Genomic DNA, 25309 nt, shown 5'->3' with positions numbered 1-25309 from the left:
CTTACTACATTTATTAAATGAGTTAAGTAAAATAAAATGCCTAGAATTGTGTTTGGCACTTAGTAGATATTTATGAAATGTTAGGTATTATTACTTTTTCATTAAATTATAATTTATAGGTTTTTTGTTTTTGTTTTTTATAGGTTTTTTGTTTTTGTTTTTTTTTGTTTTTTTTTTCTTTCTATTATTGTTTTAATTCTTATTCTGTTGTCTTTTTATTTCTTTTTCTAAATTGATGCAGATGTACTAAGAAATGATGAATATGCAACTATGTGATGTTATTAAGAATTACTGAGTGTACATGTAGATTGGAATGATTTCTAATTGTTTTTTTAATTCTTTTTTTAATTAATAAAAAAAAATCAAAAAAAAATTATAATTATATTTCTGTGTCATAAGAATGTTACCTCCTTAAAGGTATGGATATGCTATATGTGGTCCATCTTTTATTTCTAGTGATCTAGGTGATTAATAAAGTGTTTGAATAATTAAATGAATGCTGTCTAGCAGGTTGTAAATGGTATAGTGATATAATAGCAGTGCATTTCAGGAGGGCATATATGTGTGTATATGTATAATAACTTAAAAAAAGATTTATTGAGCTGTAACTAACATATCATAAAATTCACCCATTTTAAATGTACATGTCAGTGATTTTTGGTAAATTTTCAATGTTGTGTGACCATTACTACAGTCCAGTTTTAGAATATATGACATCACAAGATCTCTTGTGCTTAATAATTTTTCTTTTTATTTTCTTCTGTTTGTAGTGGTGATAATTAAGTATTATCTTTCTAGGGTATGAATGCCAGTCAGACCTGATGAAATATTTCAAAGTATTACATTCCTTATCCTTTGTGTGAATAACTTTAGAACTTTGTTTAAACTTATCTAGTGAAATTGATTCTGTCCTAACTAATCTAAATCCTGTTAACCTTTTGTTCAAGAAAATTTAAAACATCTACATTTTATCCAGTAAATTATTTTATTTGTATGTTAAATGAAAACTTTTCAAGGGTTTTTTTAAACTATGCATTGGTAACAACTGACTTAAAAATTAGCAGAAATTAAGGTACTGGGTACTACCTAAATATACCCCATAAGAGCGGGGGGGGGGGGGGGGGGGGATGTTTAATCCCTAGCAAAGTGCTGGTTACATAGTATAAATATTTAGGTCATTAGTAAATGTTTGCTATATAAAACAACATTCCTTTTAAGTAGAAAGATTCACTTGTTTGGATTTTTTTTGACAATTTCATGTCCCCTTTTGTCTGAATTTAGAATTTTGTAACTGTATATCAAATAAATAGAAAAATTTTAGGTGATATGCCTGAGCTTTGCTCCCTCTGTTTCTGTGGCCCTCATTTATAGTGCTTGTCTTTTAGATAGCTCTTGACTCAAAGGTTTTGGCCAATTTGGCAGCTTCTTAAAATTCTAATTGATAGCTTATTACATCACTTTAAATGTGAATTCACAGCTATTATATTTGCATATAGGATACAAAGTCCACTGTCTTCTAAGAAAAACGCACACTTAGAAAAAGAAGCCATGTTTACCCCTTTCATGACATCTAAGAAAGAAAGTTCTTTATCCTGGAAGCAATATAATAGCTTTTTCTCAAAGAGAAGAAAACTTGTTCTGTAATAAAGGGATTGTCATCTTTTGTTTTTCAAAGAATAAGGATAATAATAGTCCCAGTCTTATGTTGTAACCTATAGTGTGATTGGTTTGATAAATCCTTTATTCATAGTTCTAAATTATAAAAAATTCATATTTATAAATAAGATTTACTGTAGCAGGGAAAATTCTTTTTGGAATAATCATAATATTATGAAAATTTGCATACTTGTTTTGGATTTATTTAATAGTTTGCTCTATTGAAAATAAGTTCATCAAAGCCCATTATACCTTAATCCTTCCACTTCAGAAAGAACAGTCACTAATTTAAACTTCTCTTATACTAGAAATACTTGTCTCTCAGAAATCCACTTTATTCAATTTATTAAAATCTTTTAAGTAATATGTTTTGGAGATTTTGTTTTCTATGCATGAGGCCCAGTTCTTTTGTTTCCTAGTTTTCTGTTTTTGTTTCATGATACTATACAAAGCCCAATGTCTTAATAAAGATAATTTTAATTATGAACCATAGGCTCTGACTCTATATATTTGCTTATTGTACATATTTCTTAAAAACGAGATCATACAATAATTTGTTTTTTGTGTGTCGGCTTGTTTCATTTAACATAACTTCTCAGTTCATCTATTCTGTAGCATTTATCAGAACTTCATTTCTTTTTATGGCTGATTAATGCTCCCACTGTGTGTATATACCTCATTTTGTACATCCATTTGTACAGTTGTGTCATTGGACACTTGGGTTGATTCTGTCTTTTAACTATTGTGAATAATGCTGATTTAAACATTTGTGTGCAAATATCTGTTTAAGTACTTGCTTTCAGCTGTTTGACTTTAAGACATGGGAAAAAATATGACTTAGGTGGTTAAATGGCTTTTAGCAGACTGTCTGGATTCTCATCTTAGCTGTCCCACGTTTTAGCTGTGTGACCCTGAACCAAGTAACTTAACTTATCTAAGCCTCAGTTTCCTCACTTGTAAGAAGAAACGTTTATTTCTTCTTACATCTTACGGCTATAATGCTTAAATGAGATAATGGGTGTTAAGTAAAGCTCTAATTGTACTGCTTGGCTAATTATTTTTCATTCATTTTGCATCTTATTAGTATTCTTTCAGTTAAGTCCTGGTATTTTAAAAATCCATGTCCATACCAAAGATCAAAAGATCTTTTTAGCTTCCCTTAAGCAAAGATAGACCAAATTGATTTGGTCGAAAATTGCGCTAAAGATTTATATTCATGTAGATCTAGTCAGGACATTCTGAGAAAGAATAAAGCACTGTTTCATCATTAAGCTGTTATAAAACTGCTGTAAATAAAATAGAATGGTATTGGTTCTTGAATAGACAAAGTAAATAGGATACAGTCTAGAAGTAGACCCTTGGCTATAGGAATTTATTGTACAGTAATATTGGCATTTCAAATCAGTGGGGAAGGAAGAACTATTCACTAAGTAATGTTGGTTATCCTCTTGGAAAACTATACTTGAACAAAAATAAATTACAAATGTTAAAGAATTAAATGAGAAGAAGGAATACAAAAAATAAAGTATTGTAAGAAAAAAATAGACTTTTCTAATCTTGGGATGGAGAAAAGCCTTCCTAAATAAAATGCAAAACACAGACTCTGTAACAGAAAAGACCGTTAGATTTGGCTTTGTAAAAACAACTACCTCTAAAAACTTATGAGTGTTGGAGAGGATGTGGAGAAATAGGAACACTCATTCATTGTTGTTAATAAGGTAAAATAGTACGGCTGTTATGGAAAACTGTTTGATAATTCCTTAGAAAGTTAGGTATAGTATCACCATATGACCTGGCATTCCCACTTCTGTATATCCAAAGAATTGGAAGCAGGAACTTGAGCAGATATTTGCTGCCGCCCCCCCCCCCCCCCCCCCCCCCCCCGTGTTCAAAGCAGCAGTAGACAAATTCACAGATGTCAGAAGATGGGCACAACCCAAGTGTCCATCAACCAGTGAATGGATAAATCAAGTATGTGGATACACACAATGGCACGTTATTCCGCTGAGAAAAGGAATGAAGTTCTGATACATGTGACAGCATGGATTAACCTTGAAGACATCATGTTGAGTGAAATAAACCAGACACAAAAGGACAGATATTGTATGATCTTACTGATAAGAAATAGACTAAGCAAACTCAGACTCAGAATCTGGAATGTAGGTCACCAAGGGATGGTGTGAGGGTAGAGAAAAGGGAGTTAAGGGCAAAATATTCAGGGTTTCTATTTTGGGTGATGGAAAATTTTGGTAATGGGTGGTGGGTGGTAGTAGTACAATGTTGTGGACATAATTACACTGGGTATATATTAGAGTGTGGTTAAAATAAGAAATTTTAGGTTGAGTAAAAGTTAAAATAAAAAATACATGGAACTGCACAACACAGTGAACCTTTAAACATGATCTAAGTTTAATAGTATAAAATTGTATTTTCATCAGCTATAACAAGTGTACCACACCAATGTGAAGTGTTATTGATAGGTTGGTATATGGGAATTCTGTTTTATGCATTATTGTTCTATAAACCCGCAGCTTCTCTAATAAAAAAAAAGTAGCATTGGACTACAGATATTAGAATTCAGAATTTATGCAACAATAGGATGAGATGTTAGGGAGAGGAAATTTTTTAAGTCAAAGACCAAGGCTACCAGCTTAACTAGCTATAATCAGAACATTGTTCCTTAACTTCTCCTGAGTCTTAGTTATCTGAGCTAAAGTTAATGTATGTGTTTGGTGGGAGGGGGGTGGTGGCACAGATTTCACAAGAATCCAGATCTCACATTTCTCTTGGAAACATAAACTGAGTTCACTTTCCTCCTAGCAACAGTCAGTATAGGTAACTCCTTAGTGGGAACATGACTACTACTTCAGTTAATCACAGTCTCCATGATTCACACCATTATTAATACATATTGATGTAAATTCAGGCCACATTTCTCATTTCCCTTACTTTCTTGCCCCTGTAGACATTTGAGTTAGGCAGATACTCCTCTACTTGACTTTAGTTTCCTCATAGTTCTCCATTCTTTCAGTTGCTCAGGACAAATACCCTTAAGTTACCAGTGATTTCGTATATTCTCTCACATCTGCCATCATGAACTAAAACATCATCAAACCTGCTTGCTTTATCTGCAAAATACAGATATAATCCAACCAATGATTATTACCTTCTCCATCACCGTACTAGTCCAGGTCATCTTCTCTGACTGCTTCACTCGTCTTAATCTTCATCCATTTAGGGTTTTCTGTTTTGTTTTGTTTTTTTTTCTTTTTAATTTTTTAATCCTCTGGTGAAATATCTGCACAATCACAGATCAGTTCACTGGAGAATCTTTACTATTTCTGTTATCCAGTCTCCAGCTCACTTTTTGCCAGCCCCAGTATTGGCCTTTTCAGGGCCCCTGACTTTCTTCATTCTGTTCTTGAGTTACTTTTGCTGTTTTCTTGAGGCTTTTTCTTTTCATATAGGCCATATCTTGCAAGTCTGTGTTTGTTATCATTTTTCTTTGTGTAATCCAAGGAATCAGCCAAAGCCGGTTATCTTGGCACCACGAAAATGTGTTTTGAGTCCAAATACAAAGATGACATCTGGTTTTGCCTTGTACATTTTGGCTAGTTTTCCCCCAGTTTCTGCCTTAGATACCATTTGTTTCAGCTGAAGTAGTCATTTGGTCATGAACTTCCTGGTCTGGATAGTTACTGCCATTCATGATGGTGGGTGATCCTTAGGCAGCCAGGGAGGACTACAATTCATTCATTTTTTTTTTTTAATTAAAAAAAATTAACAAACAAAACATTAATACAATTCATTCTTAATACATCAGACAGAGTGATTGTAGCAAAATTTAAATCATTGCAGCCAAGTCCATGTTCCAAACCTTCAATAGGCTTTTTTTTTTAACATGGGCAGGCACTGGGAATCGGACCTGGGTCTCCAGCATGGCAAGTGAGAATTCTGCCACTGAGCCACCATCACACACCCCTCCAATAGCTTTTTTATCTTTAGTAAAATTTTATCTTTTGTAAAATGGTCTATACTTTCTGCAAATTCTATTCCTGTTTTTTCCTCTGCAACTACTTTTCCCACTACTCTTCAATATTGCTGTGTTCTAAAATCTTGGATCTCTCAGTATTCTTAAAAACAAAAACAAACCTTTATATACAAAATAATAGTAAAGTCCATTGATAAGGAATGGCATCCAACATGTAATAGAAGTTCCTAAAAACCAGTAACAAAACATATCACACATATACAAACAAACAAATTGGTAAAGGTCCCTAATAGACAAGTTATGTATGTACTTCACTTGTTGACAATAGGTACATGTAAAGATGTTCAGTCTCACTAGTCATTAGGGAATGCAAACTAAAATACAAGATGGGCAAAAATTGGTATCAGATTAGCAGGTTTTTTTTTTGTTTTTTTTTTTTTGCATGGGTGGGCAGGCACTGGGAAACGAACGCAGGTCTCTGATATGGCAGGTCAGAGCTCTACCAGTGAGCTACCGTGGCCCACCCCCCAGTTTTTTTTTTTAATGATGAGAATATGGAAAAAATGGGTCCCATGAAATAATACTAAGAGAAACCATTTGGTATTGACATTTCAGAGGGAATTTGGCAGGCTCTTTTTATTTAAAATGTGTTTTTAAAATTAATTTTTAATTAACTTTAATATGTTCATATTTAAAAACATTTAATATGAACATTCTTACCATATAATCATTCCATTCTTTATATATAATCAGTAACTCACAATACCATCACATAATTGTGTATTTATCATCATGATCATTTCTTAGAACGTTTGCATCAATTCAGAAAAAGAAATAAAAAGTGAACAGAAAAAAATTCATATATACCATACCCCTTACCCTTCCCTTTCATTGATCACTAGCATTTCAATTTGCTAAATTTAACATTTGTTCCCCCTATTATTTATTTATTTTTAATCCTTATGCTTTTTTACTCATCTGTCCATAAGGTAGATAAAAGAAGCATCAGACACAAGGTTTTCAAAATCACACAGTCACATTGCGAAAGCTATATCATTATACAATCATCTTCAAAAAACATGGCTACTGGAACACAGCTCTACATTTTCAGGCAGTTCCCTCCAATCTCTCTGTTACACCTTAACTAAAAAGGTGATATCTGTATAATGCATAAGAATAACCGGAGAGAGAGGGCACATCTGAGCAACAAAAGAGGTTCTCTGGGGATGATTCTTAGGCCTAATTTTAAGTAGACTTAGCCTATCCTTTGTAGAGATAAGTTTCATATGCACAAACTCCAAGACTAAGGGCTTGGCCTATTGCTTTTATTGTCCCCACTGCTTGTGAGAATGTCAGGAATTCTCCACATGGGAAAGTTGAATTTTCCCGCTTTCTCACCATTCCCCCAAGTGGACTTTGCAATACTTTTTTATTCACTGTTCAAATCTCTCTGGGATTTATCAGGACATCGTGCTGGACAAACCTACAAGATTTCATGCCCTACTCAAGGTTCCATGTACTTATGGTGTTCAAATAAACTGTCCACTTAAGTTATATTAGGAAATTAAAATAGGCATATTTTTTGACCTAGAAAATCCACTTAAGGGACGTATCTTAAAAATGCTTGAATGAATGTAAAGATTTATATACACAGTACATATGTTCATGCACAATATTTTTTGCGTGGATGAGATTATTTTTTCATTTATTAAGTATTTGTTGAATACCTATTTGCCGGTCAGTGCCTAGAACAAAAACATCTCTCTCCTTATAGAGCTTATATTCTAGTGGGGTGGAGGGGGGGGCAGTAAAAGTGAAGTTATTTAGTATATTAGAATATGATAAAGTTGTATGGAGAAGAGTAAAATGGAAGAGGGTAAGAAAGTATCCAGATGGAGAGAATTTCCAGTGTGTTAGAGAAATAGCAGAATTAGTGTTTAGGTGCAGCAGAATGAAAAGAGAAGAGAGAGGTATAGTTGGCTGAGGTCTGAGAGGTTGTAATGAGGCAGCAATGAAGTGAGACAATTTTGCTGGACTTAAGCCATTGTAAAGACTAGGCTTTTACTCCTAAGTAGTTTGGGACAGAGGAGTGACATGATCTTGACTGACTTTTTAAAAAGAGTTCCTTCTGGATTCGTGGACCCTTTTTCTCAGAGTTCATGGGTAGAATTCAGGAGGATCTGGGAGCTTAGAGAACTTATTAGGTCCTTATTTTCACTAACTTCTGACTGAATTTTAGTATTTCCTTCATTTAATAACGTAGCCAGTAAAGCATAGTAGTATTAAAAGTAACTGTGTCTTTGTTGCCACCAATAAAAAATCTCATGATTGTTGTTGCAGATATCCTGAAATTCCAGTTAGGCTCATCATTACTTTGAGATTATGGTAGTTATTAGATGTTCTGCTCAGTCTGATTTAGTGTTATAATAAAGAAGTACATGCATTACAATATGTTTTTTTAATATTTATAGCTTTTATTTTTGTATTTTGATTATTTAATCATTGTATTTGGTTTTTTTGAGTAATCTTATGTATCCATTTTCATGTTTAAAAACGCGATTGTCAAGACTTCTGGGAAGATGGCCGAATAGAGTAGGTCGAGCTCTGCCCTGCTCCATGGAAAAATTATAGAAGGAATGGGAGGGTGACTGAGGCGATGATTTCAGAGTGTGACTGAGCTGGGAGAGCCTTCTGCACCACGTAGGATAGCCCTGGTTGCAGAGGCTGAGAAACTGAGAAGCAGAAAGCTGGTGCCTGGCACGGAGGTGCGGAGCCCCTGGGAGTGCATGGATGGGAGCCAGGGACTAGAAAGTAAGCTAGGCCACATTCCTTGAGCGCACTACCCTCACCAGCGCAGCCCCGTCACCCATGACTCACCCCACAACCTACACAACCAAACCCCTTCACCCACCCATTCACTGCGCTCCAAGCACTTCCTGCCCCACCAGTCCCCAGCGCATGTAGCCGCCCCACACCCCAGCCCACATGCAGACCAGCTCACCTCTCTTGCACCCCTCCCAAGCAATACCTCCCCCTCCCTGTTCCCTGCAGGCTGTTGCCAGGGCATAAAGGCTACGGACACTAACCTCTAAACCCAGGCTAACCCCGCTCCCGCCCATAGTGTCGCACAGCCTCACTCTGACACCCTGAGCTCTGCACATCAGTTTACAGCTCTCATAGACCCGCGCATGTGCACAGGCCCTCAGTCATATCCTTCAGCTCTGGGAAATTCTACTTAGACCACTCTTAGACCTGCACATGTACACAGGCCCCTACTCACATCTTTCAGCTCTGGGAACATCAGTTTATGGTAGTCCCAGACCGCGCATGCACACGGTCCTAAGTCATACTTCCTAGCTCTGAAAAAGCGCTGACCTGTACAACTAGGTCACATCTACCCCCAACAAACAAAGGCGTAACACCAACCTGCCTCCAAAAAGCTCTGCGCATGCACACAAACTGCCCTGCGCCCTAGACAAGCGCACACCAGGGTTAGGCCCCTCCGACCGGTGCACTTGCACAGTTATATCCTTCTTGGCTGCTGGGTGCCCACGTTCACAAGTACCAGTGTAACATCCCCAACCTGTGCCTATACTGGCCCTGAAATGAATCACTGCACTGAGTTGCCCGCCCTGTACCCTGCTCCTTGCTGCACATCCATCTCACAAACACGAGGCCTTAGACAACTGAAAGAAATCAAATATCTTGATTGATATTTACATGGACAAAATCAACGAAAGATCACTAAGTATTTCACAGTGCAGACATATACAGCTCTGCCTAATGACCAAATTAAAACACCAGAGGAGACACAGACCTTGGAACAACTAATCAAAAATGTTCATACAAATCTACTTAATAAAATAAGTGGGATGGCAAATGAGATAAAGAAGACAGTACAAGAGCATAAAAAGGAATTTGAAAGAATAAATACAAAATTAGCAGATATCACAGAGATTAAAGACTCTGTTGACCAAATAAAAAACATACTAGAGGCATACAACAGCAGATTTGAAGAGACAAAAGAGAGAATAAGTAATATAGAGGACAGGATAACTGACTGCAAATGGCAAAAAAGATGGAAAATTTTGAATTGGATCTCAGGGAAATGATGGACAAAACACAGTGCACAAATATAGGAATCTTTGGTGTCCCAGAAGGAGAAGAGAGGAGTAAATTGCTATAAAGAGTTATTGAGTATATAATAGGGGAAACCTTCCCAACCCTTCAAAAGGATGTATATATTACAAGTCAAAGAAGCCCAAAAACTCCAAACAGAATAAATTCAAATAGGCCTTCCCAAGACAAATACTAATCAGTCTGTCAAATGTTGAAGAGAAGTAGAAAATTCTGAAAGGAGTGAGAGAAAAACAATCTACTACATAGAAGGGAAACCACATAAGACTGTCTTCAGACTACTCAACTGGCAATATAGAGGTGAGAAAGCAGTGCTATGATATATTTAAGATTCTGAAACACAAAGACTTACAGCCAAGAGTTCTGTACCCAGCCAAGTTGTCCTTCAAAACTGATGGAGAAAAAAAAAAAGCTAGAAAAAGCAAAAATTGAGACTTAGCAGCACACTTGGAGGAACTTGAGAAAAGAATCCCTAAGCAAATAGATGAAGAGAAATAACAAAGATTAAAGCAGAGTTAAGTGAGTGGGAGACCAAAAGAACAGTAGAAAGACTGAATAAAACCAAAAGTTGGTTAGACCTTGCTACCTATCATAGCCTGCCAATCCTAAAGAACACCTAGGGCAATATATGCAATTCCACAAAGGTTCCATGCACTATAGTAACTTTCCAGAAACCTACAACCTCCAGATGGGTCCCTGGACCAAATAAGTCCTGAAATCTAGAGGACCTAGCCTTTCCAGAACATCAGATAGTTCCATGTCCCTACCCCATATTAGTGACAGACCCTTCTATTATGAAAAATTTAGAATGGCCATAGCCCAAACATCCCTAAAGAGAGGCATGGAAAGATCAAAAGTGATGGTGGAGTTGTATTGTGAAGATAGGATTTAATAAATGAATATGAATGCTGAATCATTAAATTGATATCTCTTTTAGTCTCCAGTATCTTAAAGCAGCTAGAAGTGAACACCTAGAACTGTGGAATTGTAACCCATGTCAAACTCTGAAATATGTTCTACAACTAATGATGGTGCTGTGCTTTGAAATTTATTGCTTTTTGTATATATATTATTTTTCAAAAAAGGGGGAAAAAGTCGATTGTGATGATAAATATTTAAGCCTTCTAGCCTCATATTCTGGAACAGCTAGAAGGAAAAAAACCTGAGGATCCATAACAAACTCTGGGATTTGTCCTGTGAACTACTTGTTGAGGAATGCTTTGAAAACTATTGCTTTTTTATTTCTTGCTTTGTATATATGTTACAGTATACAATAAAAAGTTAAAAAAAAAAATAAAACTGTATGGAATGGGAAACAACATAAACACCATTGTCAGAAGGGATCCATAGATTTCACCAGCATGCCAAAGAAGTCCTTGGTGCACAAAAAATTAAGACTCCCTGTAAGGATAGCTCTAGTTGATGTGATAGAAGTGAACAGGGGAAGAAGGTGTAGGACAAGAGTGGAAAGAAGGAAACACATTAGGCGGCTTTTAAAGTTCGGGTTTTTTCCCTCAACTTTTTTTTTTAATTCTTACAAATTAGCAGGACAGGAAAATAATGCAGACCTCAGAGAATTCCAGCGTACCCCTACACCCACAAATACCCAAACCCAACAATTTTAACATTTTGCCACATTTGCCATAGTATTCCATTTACCATTTATCTGTCTTGTGTTGTCTTTATTTATCAACCCATTTTCTGAATATTTGAGTATAGGTTGTATATATCATGCTCCTTGAACATACACTACCATGAATCCTTTGTAAGAACAAGGATACTCACTTATATAACCACCCTAGGTACAGTTATCAAGTTTAAAAAATTTAACATTGATATGAAGTTTCCACTCTATATTTCATCTTTTTCATCTGTCTCAATAATGTCCTTTATTTTTTTGGTACCTGGGCTGGGTCTCCCACAAGGCAAGCAAGCATTCTAACACTGAAATACCCATACACTCAATAATGTCCTTTTGAGCCTTTTCTCCTTCCTTTCTAGATGCCAGTGAGGTTTATGAATTGCATTTAATTGTCATCCCTTTTCTTGCATTTTTTTAAATTGTGGAAACATATACAACATAAACATTCCCATTTCAGTCACTGCTACGCACAGTGCTGAGTGAAATTAATCATATTCACAATATCGTGGTGTGCTCACCACCTTCCATTACTAAAACTTTCTCATCTCCCCAAACAGTAATCCTACATTCATTATGGATTAATTCCCCATTGCTTCTGCCCCCTACCTTGGCAACCTGCACCATTAATTTCTGTCTATGAGCTTGCATATACTTCAGTGTTTTCTTTGTAGTTACCATGGGCTTAAATTTAACACTCTAAATCTGTAACAATTTCATTTGCTTTCATAGCTACTTAACTTGCGTAGTATACACAAACTATGTTACTATACCTTTTCTTCTTTATTAGGGATTGGTATAAATTACATATAAATTACATATTTATACATTATGAATCAAAATCACTAATTTTAGATCCTGTAAGAAGTAAAAAGTGGAGTTATAAACCAAAAATAATAGTAATGACACACATGTTTACCCGTGTCATTACCCTGCCTGGAGATCTTGATTTCTTCATTCAGTGTCAACCTGTTGTCTGTTCTTTCCTTTCAACCTGCAGGACTCTTTTTTTTTTTTTTTAGCATTTCTTAGGGCCTGGTCTAGGGGTGATGAACTCCTTTTGTTTATCTGCTAATGTCATTATCTCTCCTTTGCTTTTTTTCGGGGGGGGGGGGGCAGGTGTGCATGGTCGGGGTGTCACACCTGGGTCTCCCACATCGAAGTTGAGCATTCTACCATTGAACCATCTATGCACCCTCTCCTTCACTTTTTTTTTTTTTAACTTTTTTAATTGTATAATATGAACATATACAAAGCAAAGAAAGAAAAAAGTAATAGTTTTCAAAGCATTCTTCAACAAGTAATTACAGGACAGATCCCAGAGTTTGTCATGGGTTACCACACCATTATCTGAGTTTTTTCTTCTAGTTGCTCCAGAACATTGGAGGCTAGAAAAATAATTTTTAATCATCACAATCGACTTTTTCTTTTGTGAAAAATAGCAACATACAAAGAAGCAATAAATTTCAGGACAGTGCAACAAATTTCAGAGTTTGGTATGGGTTACAGTTCTACAATTTTAGTTTTTTACTTCTAGCTACTCTAAAGTACTGGAGATTCAGAGAAATACCAGTGTAATTGTTCTAGTTTGCTAGCTGCCGGAATGCAATATACCAGAAACAGAACAGCTTTTAAAAAGGGGAATTTAATAAGTTGCTGTTTTGCAGTTCTAAGACCAAGAAAATGTCCCAATTAAAACAAGTCTCTAGAAATGTTCAATCAAAGGCATCCATCCAGGGAAAGATGAAAGATACCTTGGTTCAAGAAGGCCACTGAAGATCGGGGTTTCTCTCTCAGCTGAAAGGGCTCATGGCAAACACAACCAGGGTTTCTCTCTCACCTGGAAGGGCACATGGCAAACACGGCATCATCTGCTAGCTTTCTCTCCTGGCTTCCTGTTTCATGAAGCTCCCTGAGAGGCGTTTTTTTCCTTCTTCATCTTTAAAGATCGCTAGCTCGTGGACTCTCTGCTTCATGGTGCTGCAGCATTCTCTGCTCTCTCAGATTCTCCCATTCTCCAAAATGTTTCCTCTTTTATAGGACTGCAGTAAACCAGTCAAGACCCACCCATGTGGGTGGACACATGTCGTCACCTAATCCAGTTTAACAACCACTGTTGACTAAATCACATCATCCAGAGAGGTGATCTGATTACAGTTTGAAACATACAGTATTGAAAAGGGATTATTCTACCTTTATGAAATGGAATTTTGATTAAAACATGGATTTTCTAGGGAGCATACATCCTTTCAAACCAGCACAATAATGATTCAGCAGTCATATTCATTTGTTAAACCCTACTCCTTCATTTTTTTTTTTTTTTTGGTATGGCAGGGGCCACATTTCATTCTTTTTCCATTTGAGATCACATTATAGCAGCACCATTTGTTGAAGTTTTTGTTTGTTTTTCACGAAGTATGTGGGCCAAGAATCAAACTGTGGTCTACCACATGGCAGGCAAGAATTCTGCCACTGAACTACCCTTGCACCTCCATCCTTCACTTTTTAAAAAAAATTTTTTTTTTATGATCATTCCATTCTACATGTATAATCAGTAATTCACAATGTCATCACATAGTTGTATATTCATCATCATGATCATTTCTTGGAACATTTGCATCAATTCAGAAAAAGAAATAAAAAGAAAACAGAAAAAAATTCATACATACCATACCCCTTATCCCTTTCATTGATCATGAGCATTTCAATCTAAATTTATTTAAACATTTCTTCCCCCTATTATTTATTTTTATTTCATATGTTTTACTTGTCTGTTGATAGGTAAAAGGAGCATCAGACACAAGCTTTTCACAATCACACAGTCACATTGTGAAAGCTGTATCATTATACAGTCATCTTCAAGAGACATGGCTACTGGAACAAAACTTTAGATTTTCAGGCAGTTCCTTCCAGCCTTTCTGTTATGCCTTAACTAAGGAGGTGATAATCTATTTAATGCATAGGAATAACCTTCAGGGTAACCTCTTGACTCTGGAATCTCTCAGCCAAGAGAGCCATTTTGTCTCTTTTCACTCTTCCCCCTTTTGGTCAAGAAGATTTTCTCAGTCTCTTAATGCTGAGTCTCAGCTCATTCTAAAATTTCTATCCCACTTTGCCAGGAAGGTCCACACCCCTTGGAGTCATGTTCCACTTAGACGAGGAGGAAAGTGAGTTTACTTGTTGTGTTGGCTGGAGAGAGAGGCCACATCTGAGCAACAAAAGAGGTTCTTTTGGGGGTGACTCTTAGGCCTAACTTTAAGTAGATTTGACCTATCCTTTGTGGGGTTAAGTTTCATATGAACGAACAAACCCCAAGATTGGGGGCTCAACCTATTGCTTTGGTTGTCCCACTGCTTATGAGAATATCAAGAATTCAGCTTGGGAAAATTGAATTTCCCCCTTTTCTCGCCATTCCCCGAAGGGGACTTTGCAAATACTTTTTCACTTTTCAAATCATTCAGGGATTTATTGGGGCATTACTCTGGACAACCTACAAAATCTCATGCCCTACTCAAGGTTTCATGTACTTATGGTGTTCAATTAAGCTGTCTACATAAGTTATATTAGGAAATGTACTAGTCAAAATATAAATTTTGTACCAAATAAACATTTTTGCTTTAGTCTCACACATAGGTAAAATTTTAAAATATTCATTATCATCTATTTTCAACACCCTGCAGCAATGACATTCCTTTGTTCTTCCTCATGCAAAAACATTTTTTAAAATTTGTACATTTAGTCACTATCATTATACACTCTAGGCATTCCTAGATTGTACCATCTCAGTCTTTATCCTGTCTTTCTTTCTGATTTCATTTATGCTCCCAGCCCTCCTCCGTCTATCATTCTGACATTCAGCTTCATTCACTGTTTTAACATAATTGTATTACAGTTAGGTAATATTGTGCTACCCATTTCTGAGTATTTAGTCAGTACTGTTGCATGATCTGTATCCCTTCAGCTCCAGTTACCCAATATCTTATCCCATTTCTATCTCCTGAGGGTCTCTGTTACCCATGGAGTTCTCCAAGTTTATTCACTAATGTCAGTTCATATCAGTGAGGTCATGGAGTATTTGTCCTTTTGTTTCTGACTAATCTCAGTATAATGTTCTTAAGGTCCATCCATGTTGTTACATACTTCATAACTTTATTCTTAACAGCTGCATAACGTTCCATCGTATGTATATACCACAGTTTGTTTAGCCACTCATCTGTTGATGGACATTTTGGCTGTTTCCGTCTCTTGGCAATTGTAAATAATGCTCCTATAAACATTGGTGTGCAAATATCTGTTTGCGTCCTTGCCTTCATGCTGTCTGAGTAGATACCTAACAATGGTATTGTCGAGTCGTATGACAGTTCTATACTTAGCCTCCTGAGGAACCGCCAAACTGCCTTCCACAGTGGTTGTACCATTTGACATTCCTGCCAGCAGTGGATAAATGTGTTTCTTTCTCCACATCCTCTCCAACACTTATTTTCTGTTTTATTGTTAATGGTCATTCTGATGGGTGTGAGATGATATCTCACTGTGGTTTTGATTTGCATTTCCCTCTTAGGCAGGGAAGTTGAGCATCTTTTCATGTGCCTTTTGGCCATTTGTATTTCCTCTTCTGAGAAGTGTCTGTTCAAGTCTTTTGCCCATTTTGTAATTGGGTTGTCTGTCTTTGTTGTTGAGTTGAACAATCTCTTTATATATTGTGGGTACTAGACCTTTATCTGATATATCTTTTCCAAATACTGTCTCCTATTGTGTAGGCTGTCTTTTTACTTTCTTGGTGAAGTTGTTTGATGCGCAAAAGTGCTTATTTTTGAGGGCTTCCCATTTCTTTCTTTCTTTCTTTCTTCAGTGCTCGTGCTTTGGGTGTAAGGTCTAGGAAACCGCCTCCTATGATAAGATTTATAATATATTTCCCTACATTTTCTTCTAAAAGTTTTATGGTCTTATATCTAATGTTTAGGTCTTTGATCCATTTTGAGTTAATTTTTATGTAGGGTGTGAGATATGGGTCCTCTTTCATTCTTTTGCATATGGATATCCAGATCTGTAGGCACCATTTATTGAAGAGACTGTTCTGTCCCAGGTAAGTTGGCTTGACTGCCTTATCAAAGATCAATTGTCCATAGATGAGAGGGTCTATATCTGAACATTCTATTCTGTTCTATTCCATTGGTCAGTATATCTATCTTTATGCCAGTACCATGCTGTTTTGACTACTGTAGCTTTATAATACGCCTTAAAGTCAGGTAGCATGAGACCTCCAACTTCATTTTTTTTTTCCTCAGGATACTTTTAGCTATTTGGGGCACCTTGCCCTTCCAGATGAATTTGGTTACTGGTTTTTCTATTTCTGAAAAGTAAGTTTTGGGGATTTTAATTGGTATTGTATTAAATCTGTAAATCAGTTTAGGGAGAATTGACATCTTAACTCTACTTAGTCTTCCAGTTCATGAACCTGGTATACCCTTCCATCTATTTAGGTATTCTGTGATTTCTTTTAACAATTTCTTGTAGTTTTCTTTGCATAGGTCTTTTGTCTCTCTAGTTAAATTTATTCCTAAATGTTTTATTCTTTTGGTTGCAATTGTAAATGGAATTTTTTTCTTGATTTCCTCCTCAGATTGTTCATTACTAGTGTATAGAAACACTACGGATTTTTGAGTGTTGATCTTGTATCCTGCCACTTTGCTATACTCATTTATTAGCTCTAGTAGTTTTGCTGTGAGTTTTTCGGAATTTCAACATATAGTATCATATCATCTGCAAACAGTGAGAGTTTTACTTCTTCCTTTTCAATTTTTATGCCTTGTGTTTCTTTTTCTTGTCTAATTGCTCTGCCTAGAACTTCCAACACAATGTTGAATAACAGTAGTGATAGTGGACACCCTTGTCTTGTTTTTGATCTTAAGGGCAAAGTTTTCAGTTTTTCCCTATTGAGGATGATGTTAGCTGTGGATTTTTCATATATTCTCTTTATCATTTTGAGAAAGTTCCCTTCTATTCCTATCCTTTGAAGTGTTTTCAGCAGGAAAGGATGTTGAATTTTGTCAAATACCTTTTCTGCATCAACCAAGATGATCATGTGGTTTTCCTGCTTTGATTTGTTGATATGGTCTATTACATTAATTGATTTTTTTTAATGTTGAACCATCCTTGCATACCTAGGATGAATCCTACTTGGTCATGGTGTATAATGTTTTTTTGTGCCGCTGAATTTGATTTGCTAGAATTTTGTTGAGGATTTTTGCATCTATATTTATTAGAGAGATTGGTCTGTAGTTTTCTTTTTTTGTAATATCTTTGTCTGGCTTTGGTATGAGAATGATGTTGGCTTCATAGAATGAGTTAGGTAGCTTTCCCTCCCCTTCAATTTTTTTGAAGAGTTTGAGCAGGATTGGTACTAATTCTTTCTTGAAATCCACGTGTGAAGCCATCTGGCCCTGGACTTTTCTTTTTTGGGGAACTTCTTAATGACTGATTCAGTTTCTTTACTTGTGATTGGTTTGCTGAGGTCATCTGTTTCTTCTCGAGTCAGTGTTGGTTGTTCATGCTTTTCTAGAAGGTTGTCTATTTCATCTACATTGTCAAATTTTTTAGCATGAAGTTGTTCTTAGTATCCTCTCAATATCCTTTATTTCTGTGGGGTCAGTGATTGTGTCTCCTCTTCCATTTCTGATTTTATCTGTTTTCATCCTCTCTCTTCTTTTTGTTAACCTCACTAAGGGTCCATCAATCTTATTGGTTTTCTCATAGAACCAACTTCTCGTTTATTTTCTCAACTGTTTTCATGTTCTCAATTACATTTATTTCTGCTCCAGTCTTCATTATTTCTTTCCTTTTGCTTGCTTTGGGGTTAGTTTGCTGTTCTTTCTCTAGTTTTTCCAAGTGGACTGTGAATTCCTTGATTTTGCCCTTCTTTTTTGATAAAAGCATTTAGGGCAATAAATTTCCCTCTTAGCACTGCCTTTGTTTCATCCCATTAGTTTTGATACATTGTGTTTTCATTTTCATTTGCCTTGAGATATTTACTGATTTCTCTTTTAATTTTTTCCTTGACCCTCTGATTGTTTAAGAGTATGTTGTTGAGCCTCCACATATTTGTGAATTTTCTCACACTCTGCCTATTACTGATTTGCAACTTCATTCCTTTATGATCTGAGAAAGCTTTTTTATGATTTCAATCTTTTTAAATTTATTGAGACTTGCTTTGTGACCCAGCATATGGTCTATCCTTGAGAATGATCCATGCGCACTTAAGAAAAAGGTGTATCCTGCTGTTGTGGGATGTAATGCTGTATAAATGTCTGTGAAGTCTAGATCATTTATTGTATTATTCAAATTCTCTGTTTCTTTAGTGATTCTCTGTCTAGATGTTTTATCCATTGATGTGAGTGGGGAATTGAAGTCTCCAACTATTATGGTAGATATGTCTATTTCTCTTTTCAGTGTTTGCAACATGTATTTTGGAGCATTCTGGCTTGGTGCATAAATATTTATGATTCTTATGTCTTCTTGTTGAATTGTTCCTTTTATTAATACATACTGTCCTTCTTTGTCTCTTTTAACTGTTTTCATTTGAAGTCTAACTTGCTAGATATTAGTATAGCTACTCCTGCTCTTTCCTGATTGTTATTTGCGTGAAATATCTTTTCCTAACTTTTAACTTTCAACCCATGTTTATCCTTGGGTCTAAGATTTGTTTCCTGTGGACAGCATATTGATTGTTCCTGTTTTGTAAACCACTGCCAGTCTGTGTCTTTTGGTTGGGCAGTTTAATCCATTAATATTTAGTGTTATTGTTGTATGGGTAGTACTTTCTTCTACCCTTTTGCCTTTTAGATTTTATGTGTCATATCTAATTTTTCTTCTTTTTACCTTTACTGATAGTCTTCACTTCTACATTCTTCTCCACACCTCTCTCTCTCCTGTCTTTTCATATCTGTCTCTAGTGCTCCCATTAATATTTCTTTCAGAGCCGATCTCTTGGTCACAAATTCCCTCACTGATTTTTTGCCTGAAAATGTTTTAATTTCTTCCTCAATTTTAAAGGACAATTTTGCTGGATATTGAATTCTTGATTGGCAGTTTTTCTCTTTTAGTAATTTAAGTATGTCATCATTGTCTTCTCGCCTCCATGATTTCTGCTGAGAAATCTATACATAGTCTTATTGGGCTTCCCTTGTATGTGATGGATTGCCTTTCTTTTGCTGCTTTCAAGATTCTTTCTCTTTGACATCTGACATTCTGATTAGTAAGTGTCTTGGAGTACGTCTATTTGGATATATTCTGTATTGGGTACGCTGCATCTATAATTTTAAGTCTTTCATAAGAGTTGGGAGATTTTCAGTGATGATTTCCTCGATTAGTTTCTCTCCTCCTTCCCTCCTGTTCTCCTTCTGGGACATCCACAGCACGTATGTTCATGCGCTTCCTATTGTCATTCAGTTCCCTGAGTCCCTGCTCATATTTTTCCATTTTTTTCCCTATATTTTCTTTTGCTTGTCGGATTTCAGATATGTCCTCCAGTCACTAATCCTGTCTTCTACCTTTTGAAACTGATGTAGATTTCCATTGTTTTTTTCATCTCTTCTTCTGTGCCTTTCATTCCCGTAAGTTCTGTGATTTGTTTTTTCAGACCTTTGATTTCTTCTTTCTGTTCATTCCTTGCCTTCTTTATCTCCTCCCTCAATTCATTGATTTGATTTTTGATGAGGTTTTCCATGTCTGTTTGAACATTGTGAATAATTGTTTCAGCTCCTGTATCTCATTTGAATTTTTGGTTCGTTCCTTTGACTGCCGTATCTTCAATTTTCCTAGCGTGATTGGTTATTTTTTGCTGGCATGTAGGCATGTAATTACCTTACTTAGTTTATTCTGGAGATTGTTTTCACTTCTTTTAGCTAGAGTTTTCTTGCTGGATGACTTTGTTATGTATCTGTTCTTTGACATTCAGTTCAGCTTATTCTGGACCTCTAGCTTAGGTTTTGCTTAACAGAGCAGAATTTTTCAGTTCTTATTTTCTTGTTTCTTGCGTTGCCATTATGGGCCTTCCCCGCCTCACCCCCTCTTAGAGGGTCTGTTTAGATATTATAGACTCCAGCCAGATTTTCCCAGACCAAACTGGCCTCCTGTCAGGAAGAAAGAGTCACCTGTGTCAGTTTTCCCTGGGGTGAGACCAAGCAGGTTGAAAGACTTTTCCTGTGAAGCCTCTGGACTCTGTGTTTTTCCTATCCTGCCTAGTATGTGGTGCTTTTCTGCCTTCAGGTCACACCAGCATAAGGTGATGCCATACTTTTAACTTCAGCAGACTCTCCCTGCTAGGGGCATGGTGAAGGCAGAGGAGAGATTGTGTAGTCTGGCTTTAATCGTTTCAATTTTCCAAACATTGGGGTCTGAATTCCTTGAGGGAGGAAATCCACCTGAGCTTCCTCACCCTTCTCCTGGGGAAGGCAAAGGCTCTAGGCAAGCTCTCAAACAAGCTTGTTTCTGCCTATGCCTGGGGCAATTGCAGTTGCAGCCTGAGAAGCTTTGCCACAGTATCCAAAGGCAGTCAGGCCTTTGTAGAAACACAGCCACAAAAAGAAAGAGAAAAATGCTTTTCAGAGCAGGACCCCCGTTCCTCAGGTTTGCCAATCAAGAGCATAAGTTGGTTTGTTGCTTTGTGTACCTTCAGATCCTGCATGCCCCCTCCTTCCTTCAGAGCCCAGACACTTTCAAGTATTATGTGCTATCTGACCCCAAATACCTCTGTTTCTTTTTCTTTTTCCGTCAGCCCTGCCCCCTCAGTGTAAAAATCAGCAGCCTCTGCTCTGACCAGGTTCAGCTGAGCTGGGAGCCTATTTTTCGTAGTCATAGTTTGTGAACTAATTCCATAATTGAAGCTTAGTTGTGCTCAGCCCCTGCTGCTGGTAAACTCTCTTTCCTTTTCCCTTTGGTAAGCAGCCTGTGGGGGAGGGATAACGGACGCCACGGTTTGGGGAGCTCATGCTTCTGGAGTCTCACAGCTGGTCTAGACTGGGGTACACTGTGTGTCCGGTCACTGATGTGGCCCTTGCGGTGGTTCTGTACTGTTCCTGGCTATTTAGTAGCTGTTCTGGAGGACTGACTAAATCCCACACCTCGCTAAGCCACCATCTTGGCCTTCTCCACTCCTTCACTTTTGAAAGCAATTTTAGTTATAGAATTCTTGGTTGGCTGTTTTTTGCATTCAGCTCTTTAAATATTTCGTCCCACTGCCTGCTTGCTTCCATGGTTTCTAATATGAAATCTGCATCTAATCTTTTTGAGGCTCCCTTGTTGTAGACATGTTGCTTTTCTCTTGTGGCTTTCAAAATTCTCTCTTTATATTTGGCCTTGGAACAGTTTGATTAATATATGCTGTGGTGTGGGTCTGTCATTTGACTTTATCCTGTTTAGAGTTCATTGGCCAGGGGGCCTGGTGATCCTGCCATTTTTAAGTATTTAACATGCCTTTTGTTAAATTTGGGAAGTTTCACCCTTTATTTCTTTGAATAGTCTAGCTGCCCCTTTCTCTCTTCTTTTGGGACTCCCACAATGCATATGTTGGAATATTTGACCATGTCCCAGAGATTCCTCAGGCTCTCTTCACTATTCTTCATTCCTCTTTCTTCCTAGACTAAATGGTTTCAGTTGTCTTATCTTCACATTTTCTGATTCTTTCTTCTGCCAGCTCTGTTTGGCCTTTTGAACACTTCTAGGGAATTTTTAATTTCTGTTACTGTGGTCTTCAGCTCTCTTTGACTCCTTTTCATAGTTTTCTTCACTCTATTGATATTATAGTGTGTTCATCCGTCATTTTCCTGATTTCCTTTAGTTCTTTGCCTATGTTTTCCTTTAGAAGTCTTTGTCTAGTATGTCCTGGTTCTGGTCCTCTTCTTAATCATTTCTAATACTTTAATTTTCTCCTTTGCTTGGGACTATCACTTCCTGTTCCTTTTTAGGTCTTGTAATGTTTATTGAAGTCTGGAAATTTTAATATTTTAAGGTGTTATGTTGGAATTTAGACTCTGAGGCGTCTGTTCTTTAAGCTTGTACCTTGCTAGTGTTATGACAAGATTTTCCATGAATACCAGGACATAATCAAGAAAAGAAGAGTGGAGGGAGAAAATATTTTCCCAGTGTTTGCAGATTGACCTGTGTGAGTGATCTCACTCAGGGCTTATCCATTCAGTGAGTTCATAGAATAGCTCTAGGCCAAAGGTTAGGGTTCTCCCTGACCCTCTTTTTCTGCACAGTTGCTTGATTTGGGCATGTACGTGTGGCCCTGGGATTCCCCGAGATGAATTTCCCCTTTTCTGTAGGGGACACTTCCTACCTTCGCAGCCTGCAATCAGCCACCCTATGGAGCATAACTTTGCTCTCCCAGAGCATTCTGTAGAATTGCTTTCTAAGCCGTCATCTACACACAGGGGAAGTTCTGGGACATTGAGTCCCCCAAGCCACACCAGACGAATTGGGCCAAACACATATGTTTCCAAGATGTGTGCAAGGACTAATCTTCCCCCTCTGGAACCAGGATCAGGGATCCATACTGTGCATGGGCCAGCGGGCCAGCTCTGTGCCAGGCCCGTGAGGGTGGGGCAGAGGCAAGCCAGGGGGCCAGGTGATTCTGCTTATTTTAAGTAGGCCCACCCCCTTTTTGGGGGGGGGTGGGGGCGCTTACCCTGTTACTGCATCCCTTTGACTGTTTACTAGAGATTTGAGAAAGCTTTTTTTTTTTTTTTTTACCAGTTTTTGCTGGTTGTTCAAAGTTTCTCGTGTGGCACTGGAGCCCTGAAGTGTCACACCTTGCCATCTTGATGGGGTGGGGCCCAAAGTTCAATATTGAATGTAAGTTTGAGATATTTAGTAGATACCTAAGTATCACTTTGTGGCTTGCAATTTCCACTATATCTTGTCATATGTATTTATTAGCAAAGGATGAGGTGAACCTGCAAATAGGAAAAGCTTGAATGATGTATTGTTCAAATGAGAATTAGTCTTATGTTCAAAAATAAGAGAATGGTTACAGTATATGGTAGAATTTATATGGTCATTACAACGAATGAAATAGGTTTATATATGCCACCATAAGCAGATCTCTGATCTGTAAATAAGATAAACAGAAACAAGGTAAAGAACAGAAAAAATGGATATGTGTCTCAAGATCAAAGTAAATTTACGTTTACTTATAGGGAAAGAAAGAGACAACTGTGGGTAGACAGGAAGGCCCCCTCCCCCACTCACACACCGTTTTTTTAACAGTTGAATTTACTAACTTTGTACATATATTGCTTTTTAAATGTCAATTGGTTCCTCTGGTTGGTGAGATTAGAATTGTTTTTTAGTCCTTTGCGCCTTTGTATTTCAATAAGCCTTAAATTACAGGTTTAAAAATTTTTTTTGACATATGCAATTCTGCAGAGCTATTTATCATTTCAAAGAAGCTTTCAATATTGGGAATACAAATGTGATAAAATGAAGATGGAAAATCATCTACATAGTATGAGGTTTATGAGTAAAATTAGACTGTATGTTTATGACTAGGAGAAAAGATTAGGATTTGCTTCTTAAAATACTTGTAGTGGTTTTATTTGATTGATGAGATTTGAAGTGATGTAAAAATTTATTTTCTTTAATTTCTTGTAGACTATGAGACGACAGCGAAATGAAGTTGTAGTTGAGTTAAGGAAGGTGAGTCTGATTAATATTGGGTACTTCAGGTGTAATTCTAACATATATTTTACCAGAAAGCTATTAAATGTATATTATATTTCATGTAAAATGTGTAATCTCTTGTATAACTAAATTTTACTTACTAAATATGATTAAGCTTTTTTATCTTAAATGCTTAATATTTGTTTTCCTGTTGAAAAAGGAAAGATTTTGACTAAATTTGACAAGGTATTGAAGTTGGCAAAATACTATTTGTCGACTCTCCTGAAGCAGAGATAACTCACAAGTTTTCACATGGTTTTATCTTCTATAACTATTAATGATTTATATAAAGGGTGAATCATAGAGATACAGTTATACTACATAGTTGTATTTATAGGTATAGGTATACCTTGGAGATATTGTGGGTTCAGTTCTAGACTATTGCATTAAAACAATTATTGTAATAAAATGTGTCATACAAATTTTTTTGTTTCCTAGTACATAAGAAAATTAAGTTTACTACAGTGTACTGTAGTCTATTAAGTATGCATTATAGCACTATGTCTAAAAGAAAAAAAATCGGTATACATACCTTAATTATAATGTGGTGTAGAAACATGAAATGAGCACATGCTGTTAGAAAAATGGTACTGATAAATTTGCTTGATGCAGGCTTGGCACCAACTTCAGTTTGTAAAAAAACAATAAAGTGAGGTGTGCCTGTATTAGTAATCCTTGAAAAGAACTTTTTCCTTAGAAAAACTTTCAAATTTCAATATTGAAGTTGGTTATAGTTGAGAATATATTCACAAATTTGACCCAAATATTTTTAAGTGAAATTCAGATAATCTTTGACTTTTATAAGGCATTGTTGGTTTTTGTCTAATTTTGAACTGCCCAACTTTTGCTTTGACTTTGCTTTTAGGTGATAAAGAGAAGCTCCCAGATGATGTGTAAAGTGGTTTAGTACTTTTAAATAAATATGTATGTTTGGTTCTGGCTTAAATTATACACTCCCCCCCCCCATTAACATAGTTCACGGTTTGTTAAAAATGTACATTTTGGAGTTTGGGGCTCAAATTAGTTTGGCTTAAGTGTTTAGTTCACAATTTGGTTTACATTTCTGCATTTGAGTTCTACTTTTAAAACACAGTTGGTATTTAAATTTGTAGGCACAGGATGGCCTAACCTTTCCATGAAAGTATTTAGCTTTTTTTTTTTAAACT

The 25309-nt window shown here is 36.5% G+C and overlaps 1 protein-coding gene across 2 annotated transcripts in view; it reads left to right on the top strand.

Annotated features, from left to right (window-relative positions):
• The window catches only part of KPNA4 (karyopherin subunit alpha 4), a 115728-nt gene that overhangs the window by 41978 nt on the left and 48441 nt on the right, over window positions 1-25309 (top strand). Inside the window, exons 1-2 of one of the 2 annotated variants that reach the window (XM_077160927.1) lie at window positions 23257-23276; window positions 24075-24119. In XM_077160927.1, coding sequence (XP_077017042.1) covers window positions 24078-24119 — 42 coding nt within the window. In that variant the 5' untranslated portion in view covers window positions 23257-23276; window positions 24075-24077. Of the gene's footprint in view, window positions 1-23256; window positions 23277-24074; window positions 24120-25309 lie in introns of those variants that run through there. The other variant, XM_077160926.1, reaches the window with a different exon arrangement.

The sequence above is a fragment of the Tamandua tetradactyla genome, chromosome 5, assembly GCF_023851605.1.
Source record: "Tamandua tetradactyla isolate mTamTet1 chromosome 5, mTamTet1.pri, whole genome shotgun sequence".
Lineage (NCBI taxonomy): Eukaryota > Metazoa > Chordata > Mammalia > Pilosa > Myrmecophagidae > Tamandua > Tamandua tetradactyla.
This window is presented reverse-complemented; position numbering and strand designations above follow the sequence as displayed.